Genomic DNA, 26727 nt, shown 5'->3' on the forward strand with positions numbered 1-26727 from the left:
GTTTTCCTTAATTCTGTTGTTCAGTCAGGTTGCTTATAACCCATGAGGCCATCATATTGTCATCTTTAGAGCTTGTAGGATTGTCTGCTAATTCTACAAGGCAGCTGGTTTGGCCAGGCTTGCCAGAAATGCACAGTTTTCTCTATCTTCTCGAACCTTCCACTCCCTGAGTGTTTGGATTCCACCAGCTTGTGCCTGGCCTGGATGTTCTTTGACTGCCTATGTGATGGGCATCCCTGGATGAGGCCTCCTAAGCCAGGCCAAAGAGTGTGGCAACTCTCCTGTCAGTTCTCGCTCTGCTTTTCTCCTTTCACTGACGTTCAGGGCATCATTAGAGTTGGAATGCTACTTCCATCTGCTTCCCCATTTTTTTCTCTAACATTTTCTTTGTCTTCTCCACTGGTTTCTATGCTAGTATGTTTTAATTGAAGGATCCCCATGGCTGTTACACCTTAGCATTTCTTTCTGTGCTATCATTTCAGGAGAAAGCTGTATTTCTTGCTTCTGAAAACAGCAGGGATAATGTGAACTAATACCCTAGTGGAAGGCCTAAATAATGCATTTCACTATTTGGGCCTTAAATCTATATTTTCATTAAAAGCCAACAGTTCCAAAAGGCCTTTAATGAAAAATTCAGTAATCCTAACCTCCTCTCTACCACCCTCAACTTTCCCAGCTGTTTCTTCGGATATTTACCTTAATGTTTCTAAATAATATTCTCATATTGCTCTGTCAGGAATTTCCAGACTTTCCCCTATGTTGCGGGAATATTCAGTGCCCTTGGACAGCCCCTTTGTCCACTGCATTTTCTTTCTCTCCCCTTGCCCACTTTAACTTAGGAAATGTTTTCTGGTCTTGAGGTGTTTGGCAAGTTCATCCCAATTAAGCAGTAAGTCAGGCTTCCCAAGTCATTCGGTTCTATTCTCAATGGTTCATATTAGAACATTTCTTGAATACTAAATATGCCAATGAGTGAACAAACTACATTAAGAGACTCTTCCTGGGTAGATGGACTCAACACAGTAAGTAAAAGTGGACAGAAAAATCACAGTACACTTATAAGAAGAAGCGAGGGAGAGCTTATCACTGTGGTCTTCCAAAATCATGCAAGTTGTTTCAAACGTAAGTGGAAATTGAGGCTGTGAATAAACTTAGGACTTCTTACAAGTGTGTGGCAGTCTTATCTGCCCTTTTCTAGAAAATGCATAAGGGGCTGGGCACTTGCAAACTGGAAGCTAATGCCCTCTGTCACCTCACTTCAGTAATGCTTAATCTAGGCATAATTAATCAACCAGAGACGATAGGAAAGAGATGCCAAGGCCAAGAGCACTTCAGAGCTGAGCACTCCATTCAACAAGCGGTGTAATCAAGTTTTTTCTCCACCCCTTCTCCTCCGTGACTTTTAGAGCATACTTGGGACACAGGGCTCGGAAAATTCTTCTGGGGCATTGATAAGATCAGACAAGTTCTTGGAAAATTTTTATCTCAGGAAATTCCAGTTGCTAAGGCTTCCTATAAAGCAATATGTGGCAGTTAGGGTATGGGGGAGAATAAACCAGAAAGAAAGGTTTTTATGAGAGGGAAGCCTGAACCATTCCATTAGACCAAGTTAACTCACCCAACTATAATCTGCTCTGACAACTTAAAAAAGAAAAAAAAAGAAAAACAAAACCATGAGATCGTAGTGAAAAGAACTGAGAAAACGGCAATGACTAATGAGAACAGGCTTTTCATAGGAATCACGTTTCTGAATTTCTGTGAAGTAATTGTAAATACAAGTCTGAAATGATTTAGTCTGAGTTTGTTCGTTCATTCGGGCATTTATTCAGCGCATACCGTATAGCAGCCCCATATATGCGAGGGCCTAGGAATGGTAAGGAAGGCAGCATGCCCAGCTCTCAGAGATTTCCAGGCCAGCACCAGGCACTCTGCAGAGCCCAGCTGAGGGACGTGCGGTGACAGGGCGGGCCTCCAGGGAGGACCCGGGCTGCACTGTGGCGCCCGGGAATGTCACTGCCTGTAGAAGCTCATCTTGGAGAGCTGAGCTAACATCTCAAGGTTGAGGATGGTGTGATTTAGGAAAAGAGGGGGGAGAAGGGGAGAAGATGTTCTGGAAAGAGGAAACAGCATGTGCCAGGCTCCCATGGAAGGAGGCACTGAAAGAAGGCCGCGGTGGCCAGAGCTGAGTGTGAGGGGAAAGCCATGGGAGGTGAGGCTGGAGGGCTGGGCTGGCCTGATGCCATGCAGTCAGGGACTTAAGGCAGGAGAAATGCCACAGCTCCTCTGCCTGTGGCACGCAAGGGGACTGGGGCCCTGCGAATGTGCGGCAGCCAGCCAGCAAGCTCTGGCTGTGGCTTGGGCGAGGGGCTGCGGTTTGGGTGGTCATCGCTGTGAATGAATTCAGGAAGCCTGGGGGGGAAATGGATAGGATTTGACACATTAGATATGAGGGATGTGGAAGAGGGGGACATCCACGGTGGCGCTTAGATGGCTGACCTATAATGTGTGCCAGAACGGATGACATTCCTTTTTTTTTTTCTTTCTCTCCTAATGGTTTTCTACAAATACGTACTTTTGGTATATGTTTCCACAGAGATTGACAGATCTGCTTATGGAAAATCTTTAGGGAATGCAGTGGGCAGGGGGAGAGGGAGGTTATTATGGGAGGGACGTGAATACCAAAGTAGAAGGCCCCAGACATCCAGAACTTGAAGTGTGAACATTGCCCAGAACTGACAGGTTGAGTAATGATGGGAGGAAGGTCACAAAGATTCACCTTATGGATTTTTTACAAGTGATTGGAACGAAAGACGGGAAGCAGACGCGGAAAGGAAACATACGTTGAGGCCTGTATAAAGTATGGCTGTATTTGAATGAGAAAATTGGAAAGCATATCAGATTTTATTGTTTAGGGAAGATCCCTACCCAGTGATCATTCCTCTAGAGGTAAAGCTTGAAGTTTGGGAAATTACATTTTTACAAGGTGACAAAACCAGACTTGTTTTGTCTTTTTTTCTAAGGTGATTGATATGCCGGAACACAACCCTGGCAATTTGGGAGGAACAATGAGGCTGGGAATAAGAAGAACTGTTTTCAAAACGGAAAACTCGATATTAAGTAAGTTTCTCAGGTCGTTTGCTTTACGCGACATCGGGTGTCACTGGCCTTGCCCCTTCCACCTCTCCTGCTTCCCTTGCAGCAGCCTCCGAGTGCTCCCCCTTCCTCTCCCCCGTCTCCCCCTAACCTGGCCGGTCCTCCTGCCTCGCAGTTCCTCTCCCTGGAAGGGGCGGTGGCACATACACGGGTGCCCCCCCTCATTTGATGTCCACAGCACCCTGTCTGGGGGGCTGTTTTGTGCCTCACCGTGCTCCTGGACGTGGCCTTGCACGGGAGAGCCCTGAGTCCACTCAGTTCTTCTGAATCCGCTCTTCTCTCCGCTACGTTGAAACCTGCTCCCTGTTTCATTGTTTCATGCCTGACTGGTTTTAGCCACCGCTTTAGGAACTTACTGAGAATGCGGGCAGATGTGTCTCAGAAGTCTATGTCTCTGTTCCCTCGGTAGCTCGAGCACGGGGAGAGGAAAATATTATGTCACACTTGCTGATCTACTGATCTGATATGTGCTGATCTTCCACTCTCGATAAGATTATTCTAATTTCGGTGGCATTTTGCCCATAGATTAACATATTCTATGAGAATAACTTAATGCCCAAAGCCCCCAAAGCATTTAATTCAATTTAAGAAATATATCTGGAGTGCCTACTGTGTGCCTTATGCGCCCTGCTAGATTCTGGGCTACGGCAGTGACCGGGACAGACGCCAGCCCGCCCTCCCGGAAAGAGTGGGATGGAAGCGGCCGTGTCAGGCGCTAACAGGCCTGTCTAAGAGGAGACACCCCAGGATCTGGGGCGTCCAGCATCATTCCTGTGAAGTTTTAAGAATATCTGAGAAAAATGCCTTTTTAACTCAAAGAAGAATCAGATCAGAAATATGAGTTTCTCCTTTAAGAATAATAAATAGCTTCTAAGGAATAGAAAGCTTCCTAGAAAGAATGAAATTGAAAAAGGGAAAGTTTCAAAGTGGACACTTTTTCCTGCTTTCTCCGGATGAGAAACCATTATTCTCCAAGTGACTTTTTCTTTAAGAATATAAAAATTTTTCTCTGTGGCTATTAGCAGCGACACTCTGGCTTTCAGATGTTTTCAAATACTTTGACACTTTGTTCAAATGATTGCTTAAGTGGCCAAAACTAGTTAGAAATGTAATGTTTTTAAATTGCATTTGCTGTAAAAGATTCAGTGATCATCGCATTAAACTTTTTAAAAAGAGCATGTGCTCAATATATTTAATTTTTTTATCTGTCTTGATAGAAATAAAGCTGATTTAGGATTTGTTTTCCTTTACAGGAGGCATAAAAGTAGTGTTGATGATTTTTATGAATTTTAAACACAACACCAAAGCTTATTGCTTAATATTTTTTGCCTGCCTGGAAAAAAAATTTAAATAGCTTTATTGATAGTTAATTTACATACCATACAGTTCATCTGTTAAAAGTGTACAATTGTTTTTTTATTGATTTCACAGAGTTGTGCAGCTATCACCACAGTCGATTTTTGAACATTTTTATCACCTCAAAAAGAAACCTCATTCCCTTTAGCTATAACTACCACTCCTCCAGCCCTAAGCAACCATTAATCTACTAACTATCTCTATAGTTGCCAATTCTGGCCATTTCATATAAATGGAACCATATGATATATGGTATTTTGTTGGGCTTCTTTTAGTTAGCATAATATTTTCAAAGTATATCCACATTTTAGCATGTATCAGTACTTCATTCCCTTTTATGTCTAAATAATATTCCATTGTGTGGACATATCACATTCTGTTTATCCATTCATCAGTTGTTTGACATTTGGGTTATTTCCAGGCCTGCCTTAAATTGGAATTATGCTTCATAGTTTGCAAAAGGCATGAGTACATGGCCCCGTGGTCCCCAGCAGGCATAAAGGTTTGCCCTCCCACCTATGTGAGATCTTCCACAGCTCTCCCCAAAAGATGATGTCAGAGATAAGAGATAAGCACAGGGCCACTGTGCATGGCTCTATTGAGTGTCATAAAAATATAAAACCGTAGAGCACCTTAGTGTTTTGTGGGGGTTTTTCCCTAGTCGGCATATTTCTTTTGTAGGAGCTTATCTTTTTCACAAGCCGGCACATTTCTTTTGTAGGATTTGTTTTTCTCTAGTCAGCCCATTTATTTTGTAGACTTTTTTTCCTAGTCAGCACATTTCTGCGAGAATGGTAGGAACAAAATACATTTGGCCAGAGTGCCTGTGACAATAACTTATTGTTTTGATGAAAAGCATTTTGATGCTATTCATTCTTTATTTATATTTGATTTATGGGCCAGGGTTGCAATGCTCTGGATTAAATGGAAAAACAGGAAAGTAAAGAGGTTTTCATTTTGTTTTGTTTGTTTGTTTGTTTTAGTAAAAGAGAATACTTTGAAATAGGACCAAAGCCTAAATATATTGATAGACACAATGGCTGGATTACGAGTGATTCTAATGTTTATATTCATCAAGAACAATTCCTCTGTTCTTCTTAGTCACCTGTTAGTTCCTTGAGGGTTGTGAAAAGTATGAATTTGATTTTTCTTCTTTTTTAACTACTTTGTTGAGGGAAGACAGACATACAAAAAGCTGTACATATTTAATGTATACAACTTGATGAGTTGAATTTGAGCTCTCTGAAGTGGAGATTATGCATATAAATTGATTTGGATAAAAGTACTGCTAATCATCAATTGTTCTATTTATAGAAAATGTGTTCCCAGAGGCTCACTCGCATCTTATGGGGTGTGTGTGTGTGTGTGTGTGTGTGTGTGTGTGTGTGTGCTCTTGGTCTGCAAAGGCTTTTTCTTATAAAAGGACTAATGATAGTGTATTTGATATTTTTCCAAGCTGTATATCACTGACCCTTCACTAAAGAATTAATCGCATAGTCATGGTCTTTTCCAAAGTTTATCTATCAATCATGCTTAGTTTTTATATAGTTGTTTATTGTAGCATGACTTTTTCCCATATCTCATATTCATGTCTATTATTTGGGCATATAATTTTTAATTGAGTTATGGAACCATAACCTACTGATTGATTTCCTATTGTTAAACATTTCAGGTTGTTCCCTGAATTTTGTTAGAAAAATGTCGATGGGAAAGAACATCTTGACACAGTCTATGTACTTTTGTTGTTGCCTTAGGATAGATTTCCTGGAGTCAGACTGTTAGGTCAAAGGGTATGAACACTTTTATGACTAATACTTCTATCAGATTGTTTGAAAGAAGAGGTGAACCAGTTCATAATGACGTTACTGTACTGTAGCGTTCTTGCTTTCTCTGGTCTTTTTGCTAGTGTAGTTACGATTTTTCTTCTTGCTCTATTAGTAAGAACAAAAAAGGCCCTTTTTTTTTTAGGTGCTAAAGTGAACATTTATTTAGGATGATGAATTAATCACAACAAATGACATAGCTAACAAGCTGACAAACAGCACTAGTATCACTTACTGATACTAGAGGGACTGTACGAGGGAGGGGCCCTGAAGCTTATTACATTTTATTAGCTTCTAAATAATAATAAAATATGAAATAAAAATAGTAAACCCACTTCTACTCTTATGATTGTTGTAAGGATTAAGTGAGTTAATTCAGGCAAAGATCTTGCCTATAGTAATATTCACTGTTTTTAGTGTTTATGTACATACAGCCTGGGTAAGCCCCCGATTCCCTTTGCAAGGAGAGTGCCAGTGTGCGCCTTTACCCAGGGGAAGCATGGAAATCCACCCGGAGGCGGGACAGCCCTAGCTCCTGCGTGCACAGCCTGGGTCGGAACAGGTGTGCTGATGCCCAAGGCGGCTCAGTGCCTCCTCCGAAGATCAAGCCACTTTCATATTTATCATCTAATGTAATTTGTTTCAATGGGATTTTTATTTGTAGCCCTTGGCACATAGATAATGTTCAGTATATACTTGTGGTACCATATTGATTGTGGTGACACATTTCTAACTCTCTAAATTGAGAGTTTCTGGAGTTTTAATTTTTCATAATCTCTCACTTAGAACCAAACCTTTGCATTTGGGAAAACACAGAAAACCAAGACAACTGTATTTTTTTCTTTTTGTCTTTCAAAACTCTTTGAAAAGTAAGTAAATAAAAGATTCTGTGAGCTCCAGACCACTTAGTAATATCTCCTGTATGTGCATGGGTGGGATTATTGAAACAGAGGCATAGAGCTGAATGGGGGAGGACATTGTGGGAGAGATTCCAGAGGTCTGCTTACTCCCAAACCAGAATATCTTGTTTCTCTGAGGGGGATGGGGGGGTCCTGAGAATCAGGTGATGAGTTGAATGTGACTTCCCTGTGACTTCTCGTTCCTAACAAGCACTCTTCCCAAAGCCTAGATGCTCAAACTTAAAGCAGTCTCGCCTACAGTGCTGTCAGAGTTCCAGTGGGAGGGCCCAGCAAGCCTTTTGTATCTAAGGAACAACAGAGTCTAAGAAGATGGGGCCACAGGATGGAGACCTAAGCTTTCAGGGGAAGGACAGGGAGTCCTGAACCTCCTCATTATTTTCCAAGGAAGGTCCATTTCCCTTGTTTTTCACAGTTAAAAGAAACAGCGACTTCCCTAAGGCTAGTTGATTTTTTTTTTAAGTTGTTTGGAAATTGTTTGGAATTTAGCCCCAAAGTAAAGTTTCTTCTTCCATTACTGAGATTTTAGGCATCCCAAATTGCAAATGGTTAATAGCTGAGCAACCTGCAGCAACATTACTCCAAAAGAAGAAAACTTTTGTGGGAGTGACACAGAGTTACCTAAACGGGGATCTTCCCAAGGTAACTGTCCTCAGCTCAGGTGATAGCATCTCCAGTGCCTTTTCAACCTGTAGCCTTTGATTTTGTTTCAGGTTCTGCAAAATATCTCGGAGGCAACTGACTCCTGAGTTCCTGGGTCTTGGTTTTAGGATTTTAGAATGCCCCCAGAAGTTTGGGCCAGCTGGTAGATGAATTCTCAGTATAGAATCTTCTAGGAACTCATGACCAGTCAGTTGATGGTGTGTGGCTAAGCCAAGCGCAGCATCTCTTGGCTTTGTTATGGGACCTACAGTATTTCCTCTCTTCCTCTGCTCTTTCCCATGTATGGACTTTTTAGAATGCTTTCAGGGTATTTCTCTCCTCTCCCATTCGTGATTCAACACTGATGGATCCAGTCTCAATGTGGCTTCTTCTCTAAGTCCTTGGTTATAAGGTTTCTCTCCAGCTAGTCTTCAGTTATTCAGGGTGATTTTTCTAAAATTTAGTTGTAATTCCACTTTGGCCCTGGGAGGAGGTTAGTGTAGCTTCCACCTAATCCACCGCCATCTTGGATCTCTCTCCAAGGGACTTTGTTATTGTACCTTATTTTTCATTTCTTCCCATTGCTACAAAGTAGAAACTCTACCCCACCCCCCGCCAAATATCATTTACTTATGTGTATACTGCCCCTGTCTCAAGTTTCCACTAGCACTTAAACATGGGAAGGGAGTGATCTACCTGCCCAAAGTCTATTATCTAAATGATCTAAACCAGGCATCTATAAACTTTTTCTGTAAAGGGCCAGATAGTCAACATTTCTGGCTTTGAAGCCATATGGTCTCTGTTGCAACTACTCAGTCTGCCTGTGTAGTGCAAAAGCTGCCACAGGTAAATATGTAAATGGATGAGTGAGGTTGTGTCTCGATAAACTTTTATTTATGGGCACTGAAATTTGAATTTCATGGCATTACCATGCATCATGAAATATTCTCCCTTTGACTTTTTCAATCATATGAAAATGTAAAACCATTCTTAGTTCAAGTGCTGAACAAAATCAGGGGAATCCTGTCTTGCCTCAGGGTTGCCATGCTTTGCGGGACCCTGGTCTAGCAGAAGAAGCACAGGCTGAATGAACCACAAACCAGGCTGCTACCCTCCTGGAGAGAATGTCTCCCCGCTTGTCCACTTGCTGCCTAAATATCCTGTTTAGTGACAGAGTAAGGCCAAGAGGGCTTTCAGAAGTCATTTGATCCAACCTCTGTATTTTTCAGCTGAGGAAGAGGAGGGCCATGAAGTGGCCCATAGTTGGTGGGTGGTCAGAACAGGCCTGCTCACTACTCTTCTTACATAGTTTCTAGTCTCTACTGGAACACATGGCCCTGGATCCATAGCCCACCATTACATTCACTCTCTAAATGTAACTCTCAAAACGCTTTTTACGATTGTTACACTTTTCCAATGCTTTACCTTTCAGATATGTATATTTTATTGCATGTAAATTATACCTCAATTTGGAAAAACCCCCACATTTTAGTTGGGAACGTAGATGGTAGGACTTATGTCCTTATAGTGACATCTTTACTTGGTTGATTAAATCATTAGATGACTTTTGAAAAGTAGGGGTGCTTTGAAGAGTGAGAAATCTAGAATGAGGTGAGGCCAGAGATGGAGGGGGTCAGGCTCAGGTGAGAGGGGAGGGAGAGCACCAAGGAACATTTTTATGAGAGGGTTTTAAGATTCCAAAAGTAAACTTTATCGTTTTGCCTGTGGCTCAGCTGAGCATGAGAGATGGGAAGATAAGAAAGTACAAAGCAGTTCAGAGAAGGTTCAGAGCTCATTCAGGGGACAGCTGACAACTTGTTTGATATGACGTGTTTCCAAAGTGTTACAGGCACCAAGCTTACATTTTTTGGTCAGGTCCCCAGACATGTTGCCAAGACTTGCCCTGGAATGGAAGTGAGTCTTTGGTCCATGCCAAGTGTGGTTTTCAAACCAAAGTGCCACCTACCAGAAAGAACATGTTGTTTGGATCAGTCAGATAATGTGTTTGAATATAGCACACTCTAGTGTATGTGCGCTGGTAGGAATGCTAGAGGAAACCCAGTTTAAAGCGGTCTGGATTCTATATGCGATTAGTATAGCTCTGCATCCAAGTGGTTAGGGAGCCCTTGCCTTTAGAAACAGAGGAATGCCAGGGGTAGAAGGGTGCAGAGGAGCCCCTAGTGCTCCGGGAGGCAGAGAAGGGAAAGGGCCGGGCCCTGAGCACTGGCTGGGCGGGGTGGGAGGGGGCATCTTTAAAAGCAAGTGGGTACCATTTGCCCTCTAGGAGCGTCCAGACCGGTGGAGAATGTGACCCCAGGACGTCCTGGAAGGAATCAGGAGCCCCCTGCAGGGAGACCAGGTCCTGGTGATTTCCCGTTCAGAGGTCTGAGGTGATAGCGCTCAACCTCAGGGCAGATGGCGTGAGAAGAGTGAGAACGGACTTGGCATTGGCAGATGTCACCTGGCAGAGGAAGCCGGGGAGAGCTCGTCTGGGTGATGCCGCCGGCGGTGTAGCAGAGTCTAGGTGCAGGAGGCCAGCAAAGCTGGCTGGACTCAGAAGGTAGAAACTGAATGCTTTAGCAAAAGACTTAATTCCTTTTGGGGACCTTCTTTGTATTTTCTCATAAGAAGAAGGACTTGACTAAACTCTTGGTTCTGCTTTACTGTTAGAGAAAAGGTTTTTGTTCTGAGAAAACAGAGGCAAGAGGCCAATTGGGAGAGTACTGAGTCCCAGTGTTAAGGAGCTGGGTAAAATTCATGGTATTGGAAATTCAGAGCGATTCAATCTCAAATTTGAAAGAACTGAAAGCAATGGGGATAAGGGGAGACACATTTTCATGGGCTGGAAAAATCGTTTTTGCTTTCTTAGATCTTACCAAAGCATTGATAGAGAAAAACAGCTTCTAGTTCCCGGTGTAATTAGATTCTTGGGAAGTTTAAAAAACAACAGCCATACCTTACAAGAAGCCTTGGCTGGGTTAATGAGGTGATTTACAAAACAGTTTAAAAGAGGTCACCAGGGATTTAGGGATGCCGAAAGTCTGTGCCACAGCAATTTGTCGTGCTGAGACACAAATTGGAAAGGAGCATGGTGGGGCCTCGTGACAGGAGTATGCCAGCTGGCGAGCTTGCTGCCTTCCCGTGGACTGGCCACACTGCGGGGTGGCCCTTTCTCCTGCTTTGTCCTGCTTTTTGCTGGGGAAACCATTTGCTAATGTGTATTTGTTAACACGGGAGTTCATAGGTCTGAGACATAGCTCCTTTAGCCATAACAACAGATGGTTTGAGACACAGCTCCTTTAGTCATAACAACAGATGGCATTTATGGCCCCTTACTGGACCAACACTGTCCTGAGCACTTCACCCAGGGGAGCCAGTGGAGGGGTTGACAGCCCAGCCCGTGGGACCACACTGCCCCCTCGGAGGCCTTACCTGCTGCACCTCAGTTTCTACATCTGTAAAGCAGACATCGGAATAGCACCTGCTCGTGAGGTTCTCGTGAGGGTTAAATCAGTCGTACATGTGGGTCCTTAGAACAGTGCTTGGCACAGAAGAAGCACTATTCAAGTGTGGCTGTTAGGATCATAAACGTGAAGGATTTATTGTATTGACCTGGGATTCTCCCAAAGCTCAGGGTAAACTTCAGTTAGTGACCTAGTATTAAGAATGGGGTCCCACTAGGGCTGTGGGAGGGCAGAAGGGACGAGCCCGAGGAGAGGGGGAGCAGACAGCCCTTTGTCTTGCAGGTTCTCTCCAGTCCCTCTGTTTTGCTCACCTTGCTCCCCACCTGCTAATATGGACTAGCAGAAGAATACAAAAAATGTAAGAGAAGAGATGTTAAAGATGAGATAAAAATACTAAATGGGGGGGAAAAGAGATACAAACAATGAAAAAAATTAACATTGCAATGTAGAGCTAAAGGCAAGGACTAGCATTTTAAAAGTAGAAAAATAGCATTTTTATACTAGAAATTTGAGATAAAAGCAGATTATGAAAAATAAAATTAGGGAAAGGGGAGGAGTTTAGATACTTAAATGAACTGAGATGTCTTATAAATATTTAAGGAATGAGCATTTTTAGTTTTATTTTGTTTTTAAGGTGTTTTCAGGTAGAACTGAGCTGATTCTCAACATGAAGTTTTAAGGGAAACTTTATTTTTTTCCTTTTTTACAGATATGGCAATGGATTAATTTTATAAATTCATTCTTCACAGATTTGTAAGTGATCTAGATAGATTTTGAATGCAGAAAGTAATATTTCCAAAGTTCTGAAAACATGTTTCATCATATACCATGAAATAAATAAATAAATAAATAAATAAATAAATAAATAAATATTTCATTCACTCATTCAACAAACATTTGTGGAGTACCTGCTTATGGGCTAGGCACTTGTCTCAAAAATTGAGGGGACAGGTCTCTATCTTGTCTGTTATCTTGTAGAGCTTCTGTTCTAGCTTCTGTTCTTCTGTTTGGATTTCATAGTCTAGAGATAACAATAGCAATCTCATGGTTTATTTGCTTACTGTTCTAGCACTTCACATATTTTGACTTATTTAATCCTTCCAACAGGCTTATGAACTAGAGACTATCATAATCCCCATTTTACAGTCGAGGAAGCTGAGGCAGAGAGGCAAAGTAATTTGCCCAAGGCACACATCCGTTAAATGGTGCAGTGGAATTTAAAGCCAGGCAGTCTGGCTCCAGAGCCACTATACCTCCTCCTTCTTCCTGTTACCTAAGATATCTTAGCAAACACAAAGTTTCCCTGAAGCCTGGCAGCAGGCGTAGGCCATGCAGTTTCAAAGTTCATATGATATCCTGCTAGTCCCATTGACTTGAAGTGTAATTCCTTATATCCTAATATGTAGATTTTTGCCATTTTCCTCACCATCTCTGTTAATATTCGCAGGCTCTGTTATTGAATTTGCGAAGTTATCTGTTGTAATTGAAAGAAGCAGAGAAGAGATTTTGGACTATAGGAAGAAAAGGTCAATCACAAAGTCAGAAGTCATAAGGGAGTAAGAATCCTCTCAAAGTTAGATCCAAATCTTTCAGCTGCTTGTTCTTGTAACTTCATGATAATAGATATGCTTCCATTTTTCCAGCTGGGCATTACTGTACTATTATTTTCCATTTTTCCTGTAATTTTTATGAACTGATAGTTTGAGTACCAAGGCTTGGTCTTGAATGACCCTCCTCTTTGTGTCATGCTGGAGGTCTCTCAAAGGAGCTCTCTGCCTCCACTATTCCTGTTTATTTCTAAAATGCATACCTAAATGCTCACTGCCAGTAATATCATCGCCACGGAGCTCAGTCTATATGGACAGAACTGCAAATAGAAGTTCAGTCTGGTAATTGGTCATACTGAGCCGTACGAGAATACAACCAATTTGTGTTTTTTTCATCCAAGTCAAAATCTCAAACCAGACACCAGGTATTTGGTCTCTTTTCGTTGAAACTTCCTGTTGCACAGCTTCATGACATCTGGGAGAGTGTGATGACCCCTGCCTGTTGAACAGAGCACTGTTCTGGGTAAATTCCTAGAGGTAGAATTTTAGAGTCAAAGGATGGGCATATTTTTAAGGTGGGGTGTAGAGCATCGTGGCTAGTGTTGTGTGAAAGCGTGTACCGGATGGAGAAAGCACTGGGCCTGGGCTCAAGGCCGCACTGTGCTGCCAGCGGGGCAGGGCTTTGGACAAGTTTTGTTTTTCGTCCTTTGGTTTCATTTTCTTCTTTTATAAAATGAGCCCCATTATGAATCTGCCCAGAAGTGATGGCGTGGACGTTACTCAGTGTCTCAGTCCTGCAGGTAGGTATATAAAAGGAGGGCACGTCTGCCGGAGCCCACGGGGGCAGGCGTAATGGCGAGCTTGCCTTTATGCCATGTGATGGCTTCCTTGAGAATTGCTTCGGGGTTTCAAAGAAGCTGTTGCTGTCCTGTATTATAAGAGAAGAAAATCTAGATTACTACCTGGAGTCTAGTTCATTTTTAGGCCTCTGGTAGAGATCAAAGTGACTTCCCCTCCACATATGCCAGGGGTGTGCTCCAAAGCTGGTACTCCAATATTAATTTCACTCTTGTATCGTTACAGGGAAGCTTTATGGAGATGTTCCTTTCATAGAAGAAAGACACAGACATCGGTATGAGGTATGCTTTCACACTGAATTACTGTAGAATATAGATGCTTGGTGTGAGGAGCCCAAGTGACTGCAAGCGGGCTCTGAAAAAGAATCGAGGAGATGGAGTCCATGGGCCATGCCGGGGTAGAGTAGATCCCAGAGCATGCCCAGGCTTCTGTTTTAAGGGAGGACTGGTGGGATTTGATGCTGAGTAGGCTGCCACGAGTGGAAAATAATTTGTTGAGCATAGGCCATTTCTGGTCTTATTTCCATTGGGAACTGGCCCAACTGGCCAGGGCTGATGTACCCTTTTAATAAACTGATATGTCTGTATTGTTCTGCTGCCCAAAGACATTTAACTTCTTGTTTTTCCAGGTGAACCCTACCTTGATCAACCAATTCGAGCAGAGCGACTTGAGTTTCGTAGGTCAGGATGTTGATGGGGAGAGGATGGAAATCATCGAACTGGCAAGTAAGTGGGCTCTTCATTTTTGAATTTTTGTGTTGACTTAACATCTTTTTGTTGACCACAGACATGTGAAGCTGTAACTTGAGACCCATTTTGTTTGGTCTCTTTTTTTTCCTCTCCCCTTTGAAATAAATATGCAACTAAATATAAATTATATGTACTAAGTATAAAGTGTGTGAAAAAACAGATCGCTTGGAATCCTAATCATTTTGAGCCCATTAGTATGACCCTACCGTAAAATGATGTATTGCTCTACCAGTTCCTTACCTGCCTGTCCCCTTCCCTCGTTGCCAGCCTCCAGCTTAGGCACTGGGAAAGGCAGGCAGCCCACCGCCGAGCAGAGAGGTTCAGTACACTGCCCGGGGCCATCCAGCCTCCTTCTGCCACCACCCTTTGGGATTTTATTGTTCCTTCGTTTTCATTGGACGACCCACTTAAGATTATCAATCCCTGCTAATACGAGAATTTATTTCCTGTAGTCTTTCTGATGGAAATACCCATCATTTAGAATTTGTATAGTGTGGATCACTGGCATGTATGTGAGCCGGCGGAGACTTTTCTTAAGCAGATTACTATTTGTTTACTCGGTTCAAATACTTATTCTCTGTTAATTCTCCTGCTTTTCATTATTGTCAGCAAATATTAGGAGCCTCTTTCATCACAAGGTTTTAGACTCCCATTGACACTTTCAAATTTCATGTGGGTTGCAAAGGAAATGAAAGCCACTGTAAAACCTTGCAATTTTTAAAAGCTTACCACAGGGAATTGATTTTATTATGGAAAATTCCCCAGAAGATTTGGATCTTAGCTACCCCTTAGAAGCACATCCATGAATCTCGATATTACTAAAGCAATTCTAAAAGGAACAACAAAGCTTAAAATTAGTACAATGTCAGAATTTGGTTCAAAGCAATTAAGCGCATTATGTAAAAGATACTTTATCTGACAGAACATCATCAAAATGAAAACTTTATGGTCTCTTTCCTCATATTGGCATAGAGGATTTTTTAGATAAAATGATTCAGAGCAATGATCCATTCATTTAAATACCCTGTCCCTGACTATGACGTGATCCATTACTCAGCTTCTGTCTGTAGTGGTACAAAAACACAATTACTGTCTGCTTCTTTCAAAGACATCACTAGATGCTGTGCTGTAAGATTCATCACATCTTAAATTTAAAGCGACATTGCTTAGTTTCTTTTCTAAGTGTGGATGATTTCTCTTCTACTTTCTTGCGGGGACACATTCCTGAGAGAAGGTGGCATTCCCCTCACCAAGCTTTCATTCCCGAGTGTCCTTCTAATTCAAGGAGGTTTCTTCCTAGATGTGATGTAGATTTCTACATTGGATTTTTTCTAGACTCAGAGCCATCCAATAGAACTTGCTGCAATGATGCAATGTTCTGCCCTGTTCAATAGTGTAGCCACTAACCATATGTAGCTATTGAGTATTGAAACATCCTCCATTAATTTGAATGAATTTAAATAGTCATGTGTGGCTAGGGGCTACCATTTTGTAGAGTAAAGCTTTAAACAGCCTTAGAAGAGTGGTCATTTCTGATCAAGCATCATGTCCTCACTACTATACAGTAGTTTTAAGTCTCTAGTGGTAAATGATGGGGATTTGTGACTTTGAATTCCATAGTAGATTTTTAAATCATTTGATAAAGCATCTCTCTGGAAGCTTTAAAATTGTATTTACTTCCCCCTACAAGACTTCTTTTATCATCTTCAGTTTGATATATATATATCGATTTAAATGATTTTTAAAGTAGGGAATACAGCACACTGACCATGCTCTGTACTATAGTAATTATGGGATTAAAGAGTTGCCCAGTCTCCAATTAGGAGTTTCTTCCTAATATGGGAAAAACATAGTTTTGGGAGTTCCAATTGGGAAGAGGAATTTTTAATCTTCTAAAATTTCTACCCAGATTTGGAAATGTTGCCCATTTAATTCTTATCATTACAAAGCAGGGGATTCCTGCTAAAAGTAGCGGAGAAAAGCTAGTTTTCTGTTCTTATTACATCTAGGAGAACTTGAATTGCTCATATAGGGGCTTCTTACGACCCTCAATATGAAAATATCTTAATGCCCTCCACCCCCAGTAATGTAAGTAATATATGCTCATTGTAAAGCTTTGCACAATACTGAAAAGTATAAGGAAGAAGAAAAAAATCTTGAACTCTTTCCACCTTGAGCCATAACTACCGTTAACATATTGAAAGGCCATCCTCTTATCGCTCAAAGACCGCTCATCACAAGGGATAAGTTGGCATAGACTGAAATATGAGTTCAGTTTCATGGTGCTATCTATGATGAATATTCAACTTAAAGCTATGACTAGAAGAGCAGTTGTACTTTCTTCACTCCCAAGGGACCCTTACCTTGGGAAAGGAGACCTTGTAGAAAATGGCCTGAGCCCATCTAAGAAAAGTATGACCTACAGTTAGCCTAAAGTGTGAGGGACACCATGGAAATGGGCCCAATGTAAGTCTATGAAGGGCTTTCAAAAAGGAGGCAGATTTTGGGAAGGAAGAATTTATCTTGCCATTCAAAAACTTTGCTTAACTTTGCTCATTCTAATACCATCTTCCACAAATAAAATGTTGGATTTCTTATTAAGTGAGATGTGATTTGCAATTTGCAATTCTACTGGGAAGATTGAAAGTAACCAGCTATGATAACAAGTTAAATAATCATCTCACTATTGAATGAGTTTCTGATTCAAAGATAAGACCTTTAAAGTGTTTCTCCTGTTTGCTTCAATCATATCATGGTTGTTCTCATTTCAGATCACCCCTATTTTGTTGGTGTCCAGTTCCATCCAGAGTTTTCTTCTAGGCCAATGAAGCCTTCCCCTCCATACCTGGGACTATTACTTGCAGCAACTGGGAACCTGAATGCTTACCTGCAACAGGGATGCAAACTGTCCTCCAGGTAACCAGCTTATTGCTCTTAACAATGACCCAAGATGTGGCTATCAACACCCTAAGTTTCTCATCAAATTTAATATTATTGTAAGATTTCTTTTTAAAGTGAAGAATCATTTTTCCTTCTTAACAATTATGATCTTTTCTCTTAATAAAAATGATTTAATTATATCTACAACAGTAACCTGTCAGTTTTCTAAATCATGCTAATTCTGGGTATTATTTTAGAAATTTTTGTCATTTTGATAAGTGAAAAATAGGATTTTATTTTGTGGACTCTTTGATTAATAAGTACATGACTATTTTATTGGCTCTTTGTTTTATGAATTGCCTGTTCATAGTCTTTCCCCTACTTTTCCTTTTGCTATTATATCCTTTTCTTAATGATTGGTAAGCACTTTATATATGAAGGACATTGATCCTTTGTTAGGTTGCAAATATTTTTTCAAAGTGTTCTTTTTCTTCTGTGTTGTCAATGGTAGTTTTAATTTTCCTTAAAGAGTTTTAAATAAGGACTTTAGTTCTTATATATGTATATAGTTTTTATTTATGTAGTCAAATCTTTTACTTTTATGAATTTCTGCCTTTTGTGTCATAAGAAAAATCTTTCCTTCTCAAAAGATTATATAAATAACCCATTTTTTTCACTAGCACTTTCATGGCTTCAATTTTAAATAGTAGTTTAAATCTGTAGACTATAGGGTATCCCCCAAAAATGTATACACACACTTTGAATAATTATAAAGGCAGTATTTATTAAAATACATTTCATTTTCAAAATTTAGCTATCAGCTTTTAAAGTGTGTATACATTTTTTGGGCACACCCTGTATATGAACTTTATGTTTGGTGCAGTGTATGAGGTAGGGATCTGGCTCCCTCCCTCCCCAGTTGTTAGTAAGTTGAGTAATTTAGACTGGTTTCAGGGATTTTCGTTTTGTTCTATTAATGATTTCACTTCTTATTTCTGAACTCTTATAACCCTTTTCATTATCACAGCATTGTTGTAAATCAAGCCCTTATCTACCCTATTCCTATTATTATTTAATATATTTAATATTTTTCAAAAGGTATTTTGCTGCTCTTCCAGATGAATTGTAGAATGATTTTTAAAATCAGGTTCGAATAAAAAAGCCCTTATGGATTTTCATTAAAATTTCTTTACATTTAAATATTAGTTTGGGAAGAATTTGTATTTTACTTTTTCTCATCCAAGAATACGTTATGTAATAACTTTAAAAGTGGAAGGAACTAGCCAGAATTATAAACTATATCTAAGTTAGTACCATACCTAGGGTTAGTACCATAAAAACTGGGTATGTGTTGTTTAGAAGATTGCCATTGCTGAGCCTCACCCTAGCAAACAGCCCTTGCAATATTGCAGTTGAGGACTGCTGGGATCGGTGCATGGTGTGTATGTGTGTACTTGTGTTACACACATTTGTGGCATTACCTGCTAGGAGAAGCTCACTGTTCCCTGGCATTTCCTTTCACCATGAGTTCATACGGGAGCAGCTTTATATATTTTGCATGTCAGGCATCTTACTGACTCAGTGACCACTCCTTGCTCTCTTGAACCAGTGCACTGGTTTTCATGCCGCGCCCTGTGGAGCTGGAGCCAGGCCTGCTGCGAGGAGCAGGCTGAGGGGCTCCAGGCTGTCCCCTGCTTCAGCCGAGCAGCTCTCCTTTATCCGGCGCATGTGGCATGGTTCAGCGTGGGATTTCATGCAAGGACGAGCTTCCTGTGTTCTGAGGCTGCATGGCTTATGCAGCAGATTGGCGCTTCCAGCGGGTTCCCGCGTTGGATATGTGTTGGGACCCTTCTCAGCCACTTTATTGTCTCCATTATTTCAGTGATCATGCATGAAAGGAGGGTGACAGTGGAGCAAATAAGATGGCTGGAGAAATAACTCACACTTAATAATTCACACATAACTATCTGGTTGTTTGCAAATGTCAACTAATATACAAATGGTATCTGGTGTGTGGCCTGCCCACCTTGTGTTGGGTGCCTGCTGGTTCCCGCATGGGGCTGGTGGTTTGTGGGTAAAGCTCACTGGTAGTTTCTGAGAAAAGTGCTTGCTAGTGACTCCTGAGCAAGACACAGTATATCTCGGAGAAAAGGAAAATCCTCTTAACAAAACTCTGATGCTGATATTGGGATTACAACTAACAGATTTCCACGGTTGTCAGAATTCCTATGTATTAGCCACACACTGGTGCATTCCTTAAGAGTAGCCAGCATCTTATTTATCTCTGTCTCCCTGGCTCCCTAGCACATAGGGTGTTGTTGTTTTTTTTTATTACCCATTAAAGTAATAAATGTAGATAGCAGGGAGGATGGATATAGTTTAGTCTAATCTTGACACCTTGCAGGGGGTTTTCCAACTAAGAATGGTGACCTTGAATTAATTCAGTGACACACCAGGATTCCACAGGAACCTTGCACTTCAACTCCTCTCTGCCCAGCTCCATGGCATTAGTGAGCATTGAAAAGCAAATGATGGCTTTGATGGCGAGGCTCTAGTGTGAGCTGAGGTGGGACTCTATTTATGTCAAACAAGATTACTGTCTGTTATCAATCCTAAACAAATGTGACAAAGATTATGAACTCTAGAATAATGACTTCCTTTCCTAGAAATTGGCTCATGATATTTAACTGTATGACACCTGTACAGCCAACATCTTTAAAAACCCAGAATGTAACAATCCTGGGTCTTGAGCAAGTCCACCTGAGCTATGACCTCTGCGTTCTGCCTCGTGGAGAACATTTATCTTTTAGTGCCTGGGAAGTTGCAGTAAGAATATCATTTGGGGATTTAGAGCTGGTGAACTAAATTCTCAGCTACTCCACCATGCGTAGAATGACAGCAATTCTGAAGACTATTCCACCTGGTTTTAGACTTTAGTGGTCTGTTCAAGATGCATAACAGTTTTAGGATAGTATTTTTTTAGGCTTTTATAAGCTAATCAAAAGTTACATGGAAAATCAAACTAAGAGTCTTGTTTTTTGGGGTCCCCCAAGACCACCCATACACTCAATGATCTACCAGAAGGAGTCAGAATATAGTTGTACTCATGGCTAAAATTTATTACAGTGACTGAATAAGCATACACGGCTGGATCAGTAAAGGAAAAAGGTATATGTAGAATCTGGAGAAATCTGTTTGCAGGTTTCCTATGCTCTCTCTGTCCTGTGTGATGTCACACAGAGCTCACCCTCCCCCTAGCAGTGAAAATGCAGCAACATGTGTGTAATGTATATACCTAGAGAAGCCCATTTGAGACTCCGAGTTTAGGGATTTTATTGGGAGCTGGTCACATAGGCTTTCTCTTTCTAGCAGCCACTCCAATTCCAGACTCCCTAAAGGAAAGCAGATACTTACCATAAATCACCTTGTTTGTATAGAGAGCCTAGGCCCAGTGAAATGACCTTATTAGTTTGTAGTGGAGAAACCATTCTGAAAGCCAATTTCCCAAGTTCTCCTGCAAGCGGACCCTTCTAGAGATAGCAGCCTCAGGCCTGCTGTGTTAACTCTTTTGCACAAATCTAATAAACCATTTTTAGAATAAATAAATCCAAAGGGAAATTATGGCCCATTAAAGAAATCTTTATACTTCTTTGCTGATATCTCTCCCCTGGTGTCTAAACATAATTTGTCCCATGTATAAAATGTAACCACAAATTTGCATGGTCTTACTGGCATGTGATATAATAGAATGAAATGATTTCATGTACTTGTAAGAAAAAAATTTTTGGAGACTCATATTAAATATACAGGGTGGGACAAAAGTAGGTTTATAGTTGTGAGTATGCGAAACACAGTTTGTTCTTGTATTAATATTTATTAATTATTGTATTATTTTCCATATGAACAGCTGTAAACCTGTTTTGCCCGAGCCTGTATTATACAAAGGAACTTGTGAGTTCTTTAGTGTCTAGAAACGAGAACATAATGTCTGTCCAGAATTCCATTTTAAGCAACTGGAAACAGAAGAGGGGTCAGAGGCTAAAGTTCATAGCTTGTTTTTCAGCACGTGTGTCTCTGGGGCTGCCCGGCGAGGCTCTTGGGCACAATCACTGCACACCAAGTTTAGGAGCAGCTTTAGGTTTTTATAACGCCGGCATTGATCAGGCCCACTTGCCAGGTCCGAGTAAAACTCTCTTGCTTAGGTGGTACTCAGTCTATGTCGAAAGGCAAGAACTTAAACGGGGCTCAGTCAGCAGTTCACAGAAATGCAGCTCTTTGGGGAAACATGTTCTTAAAGTATAAAATTGAAACCTTAAGACATCTGCGTAGCATTTTAGCCTATATTTTAGGATCTTGGATTCTATGTCTCCACCTACCGGATTCTTTCTCTTGTGCAGAGAAATCGTCTTTTTGTGGCAAATTAGGAGGCCACAAAACAGAAACAGCAGGAGGGAAGTTATTTGGTGATTCATTGGATTTGCTTAACTGTTTCAGACCAAACTAAAAAGTTGAACCTACTTTATACCCAGAGGGTTGTCCAAGGAAGCACACGCCTGGAACCAGTTCCATTTCCTGACTCCTCCGTGCTCCGAGGCCCTCAGTCCGTTCACTCTCCCCTGGTGCCCACCCTTCCCTTTCTCCTTTTACCTTCGACTCCCGGCAGCAGTCGGGAGGGAGGGCACCCATTTCATTCGCTATTATGTCTGGTGTTTCTTTGGTGATGGTTTGGGTTTTCCTTTCAAGTGACATGCTGGCTTCCAGCCTGGGAGGATTTTGTTTTCTGTTGATTTCTAGATGTAACATTACAGAAAATTTGGAATATAAAAAAAAGGAATCATAAACCCACCAGCTAAACACAGTGACTATACTCATTTTTGAGTATTTCTTTCCAGTCTTTATTCTTTATCCATATATTACTCTTTTAATGGTTATAACAATAATAGTGAGCGTATCCGTGTGTGTGTATATATATTTTTTTCTTCAACTCTTTTATTTTGAAAGCCTTCAAACTTACAGAAAAGATGAAAGAATAGTACAGTGAACAGTTGTATACCTTTCACTTAGATGTATCATTTGCTGCCACTCTACCACATTTGCTTCTTTCTCTCTGTGTGTGTGTGCTAAACTTGTTTCTGGACCACTTATATTAAGTTGCAAAACATCATAGCACTTCACCCGTAAATACTTATCACACATTTCCTAAAATTAAAGACATTTTCTCACATAACTGCAATATCATTATCACACCTAGAAAAATTAACTTTCATTCAAATAGCATCATTTAATATCCAGTCCATATATAAATTTCTCCATTTATCCCCACATGTCTTTTTTTAGCTTTTGTAAAAATAAAAATATAATCAATGATCCATTCGAGGTTCATTTGGTTATTGTGTAAACTTTCCTGTACCCCTCAAGGCTGGCCTAATGAGTAAGTTAACGTGAGACTGTTTAACGAGAGAAAATAGCCAAATTTAATTACATACATACTTCTGGGAACCCCACACACATGAGAGAGTCAGAAACAACACATACATGAGACATTCAGACATAGAAAGAGAAAATGTGTGTACACGACATTCTGGTAATTTTTTTTTCCAATCCTCACCAGAGGATATTTTTTCCATTGCTTTTCAGAGAGAGTGGAAGGGAAAAAGAGAGAGAAATATTGATGTGAGAGACACATCGATTGGTTGCCTCCTGCATGAGCCCCAGCCTGGGCCAGGGATCTAGCCTGCAGCGTGCCCTTGGCCAGAATCAAACCCAGGACCCTTCAGTCCATGGGCTGACACTAACCACTGAGCAGCCGGCCAGGGCTGTACCTGACGTTCTGCACTAGGGATGAGGTAAGGTACCTAGGCCTTTAGAGAAAAGGAAGGTCATTACCAGATGATAAGAAGAGCAGTTAGTCAGTAATTAGAAGTTTACCCTGCCCTGTAGATAGGTCATTAAAAAGTAATTTCTGAAGATAACTATTATTATGGGCCAGGGCCCTAATTTAAATTCTTTAAGAGAGAAAATTTTCTCATGAGCCTGCAGGGTTGCCTTCAGCTTAAAATAATCCACATACCACAGAGGTATATCTTGGTGTGACCTGCTCTGAACCCCTACATTACGTTTCCTTAGTTTCTTTTCATCTAGATAAATCACCGTTTTGGTTTTAGTTTTTCATAACATTGGCTTTTCCCTTTTTATTTTGTTTTGCTAATTTCGTCCACCTGCCCACTCACCATCGGCTTGTTCTCTATACCTATGGGTCTCTTTCTGCTTTGTTTTGTTTATTCATTTGTCTCATTTTTTTAGAGTCCACATAGAATATTTGTCTTTCTCTGTCTGACTTATTTCACTTCGTATAAGGTCCATCCATGTTTTCACAAATGGAAAGATCTCGCTCTTTTATTGCTGAGTATATTCCATTGTAATAACATCGACTTTTTGTTGTTGCTGTTAATCCTGACCCGAGGATATTTTTTCCATTGATTTTTAGAGAGAGAGAAGGGAAGGTTAGGAGGGGAAGGGAGAGAGGGAGAGAGATTGATTGGTTGTCACCCACATGCTCCCTGACCAGGGCCAGGGATCAAACCTGCAAGCCAGGCGTGTGCCCTTGACCAGGAGTTGAACCTGCGACCCTTTGCTGCACAGGCCGACACTCACTTAGCCACACCAGCCAGGGCAACATTGACTTTTATAAAGAGTCCAGGCCAGTTGTCTAAATGACCAGAATCTAGATTCATCTGATTGTTTTCCCATGATTAGAATTAGGCTAGACATTTTTGGAGGAAGAGTTCATCAGGCCTATTGTGTTACATCAGGAGACACATAAAGCTTATAACATTCCCTTTTTTGTCCCACTGTAGATGACGCTAAGTTAATCACCTGGTTAATGTGGTGACTGTATATCTCTTTTGTAAAGGAATATTTTCTTCCATTTTTGGTTTCTAAAATACCATCCCCCACTGAAATGAATGAGGGCTCCTGGAAGAATGACTGGATCCAGGAGTTTGGCAGGGAAAGTACAAGATGAACCTGAAATGTATTGCTGGACTTAAAAGAAGAGCTAAAAAACCAATGGGGAAGTTTTCTGTAAGGTCACAGAAGCCAGTGTGATAGGGCTCCTGCTGACTCATTTTGGACAATTTGAACATCAAAAAGAATAATGGCAGTATTGAATTAGAACACATTTCATTTTTTAAAATTCCATATTGAACTCAGAAAAATTTTTTTAAAAGGCCGATTAAAAACATAGAAGCAACCCCCGATATAATAACCGAGCCAAATAAACATCATCAATGGATACCAAAACCATTGGATGAAAGGCTTTGGGAAACAGGATATTCATCTATCCTCAAAGCATCACCATAGTTTCTTTATTAATAAATTACAAACCCTGTCTTTTGAACTTAACGCCTCGTGTGCATTTTTGCAAGTTGCGTGATGCTCATAACGTTTAGTGGTTGCATATTTCAGCATTCCCTCAATGAGCCACATGCAGTAACATTTGCTTTATTCCAGCCAGTGCTGGGTGCGAGAGAATCAAGTGCCAGTTGAATAGGAACACGTTCCCTGTCGAAGGACTCAGCAGGCAGGGAACGGTCCTCCACGTTCGGGGGCTGCCAGGGTACCTCTGAGAATGTGATGAAAGCTGTGGACCCACGTCCTGGAAAACTGCCCAGACATACCAATCTGAGCATCTTCGTCTGGTGGTCACATCCTGAAAGCCGCCCCCATCCAATGACCTTCTAGGAGTCCTCAGATACCGACCCCCAGCGAAGAAAGGCCATCAGTGTGCAAGTGCACAGCCCCGGCGGTGTGGCAAGTGCCACATTATAGCTTGTTCTCTCCTCTGTGGCTGCTCCCAGGCTCCTAGGATTGTGACTGACACCAGGATGGACATCTTCCTGCCAGTGGTACCATCATCCGTGTCATGCACCCAGCTGGCTGGCCTCCCAGGAGTGAGCTCAGACCCCTTCCTCCTCCCCCATCGCTCACAGGCAGCGGGTCCTGGGGAACCGGGGTGTTGGGCTTCACCAGCACCCTCCTGTGCCACACTGCACGGGGTGCGGCCCGGGCCCCAGTGCTCAGGCTCTCCAGGTGGGACTGTGACCTCATTCTTCTGTGCATCAGCTTCTTTATAAAAAGGGGATGGCCATAGTACCCACTTCACGTGGGAGTAATGATGAAGTTTTGGACTAAATGTAAAGCACTTAGTGCAGTGCCTAGGCTATGGTAGGAGATTAGATGGGAAATATTATTATTATTATTATTATTATTATTATATCATGCTCTTATTATTAATTTGACCTTAGTTCTGGTCTCCTTCATCTCTTGCCTACTGCAAAGCCTGCCTGGTGTCTATGCCTCCACTTTGCTCCTCTCGATCCACCTTCTGCCAGCACAGTGATCTCCCTACATTATCTTGGAGCTTAAAACCCTCAGGGCTTACCATGACCACAGGAGAAAACGCACACATCCACACGAGCAGCCCGCAGTCCCCTGGTCTCCCCTCAGCATCTGCATCCTTTAGGGTTACTGCGAGAACCAGTTGAGATGGTGCTTTGTAAACTTGAAACTGATATGAAAATACTACTTTTGCTTTTTTTTTGACCATCCTTTTAAACATCTTTGAAAACAGCTTCCTCTCTGTGATTGACTCCAACTCCATACCCTGAGAATTTTTCTGCTCGAAGTACTGCTAATAAATCACATTTGAGTAATTCTTCCCTCGGGGATTAAGTGTTAGTTAAAAGGTGCTCTTTGCTGATCATGGGTCACTGCAGGCTGCGATGTGGTGGCAGCCAGGAACAGAGTTAATGGGGACACACACTACTGCGTTCTCTGCGCCCTGCCGGGTGTGTGTTCTGCCGTTTACTATTCAACGTGAAACTCCTTCAAAGCATACTAAGTTTTTATTCCGTTGCTCTTATATTTTATGGCTTCCAGGGGCTCTTTGCGAAGGAAGTAAGTACAGCAGTAACAATGCTTTGGGGAAAACTGTGTGCATGGCAACCTGTTTTAAAATATGCTTTTTCCACATGAAATGGATTTTGATATAAAGAATTGTGGGAACTCATGCATGCTGGGAATCCTAAGTATGCCATTAAAATTTTTTAATTCCAACCACCTCCTCCTGTCAATGGAGAAGAAATGGCCTAATGGCTGCCCCCAGGATAGCATAAAAGGTGGAATATATGAGGCATTACTGCACCCTTACCTTAGTTCCTGGGAATTTGTTAGGAACCAGGAGTCTTTGACAGACAAACTTGACTGGGCCAAGCCTTTTGTTTGTCAAAGAACCACGTAAACCGTTGCTGTCAAGTCTTGTGAATCAAGCCAGGGTT

The 26727-nt window shown here is 41.4% G+C and overlaps 1 protein-coding gene across 3 annotated transcripts in view; it reads left to right on the forward strand.

The window, feature by feature from the left end:
* Positions 1–26727, forward strand: part of CTPS2 (CTP synthase 2) — an 88813-nt gene that overhangs the window by 56084 nt on the left and 6002 nt on the right. For all 3 annotated transcript variants that reach the window (XM_016211173.2, XM_016211170.2, XM_016211171.2), the window contains exons 14-17: positions 3021–3117; positions 13986–14041; positions 14389–14485; positions 17281–17425. In XM_016211173.2, coding sequence (XP_016066659.1) covers positions 3021–3117; positions 13986–14041; positions 14389–14485; positions 17281–17425 — 395 coding nt within the window. The remainder of the gene's footprint in view (positions 1–3020; positions 3118–13985; positions 14042–14388; positions 14486–17280; positions 17426–26727) is intronic.

The sequence above is a fragment of the Miniopterus natalensis genome, chromosome X, assembly GCF_054644295.1.
Source record: "Miniopterus natalensis isolate mMinNat1 chromosome X, mMinNat1.hap1, whole genome shotgun sequence".
NCBI lineage: Eukaryota > Metazoa > Chordata > Mammalia > Chiroptera > Miniopteridae > Miniopterus > Miniopterus natalensis.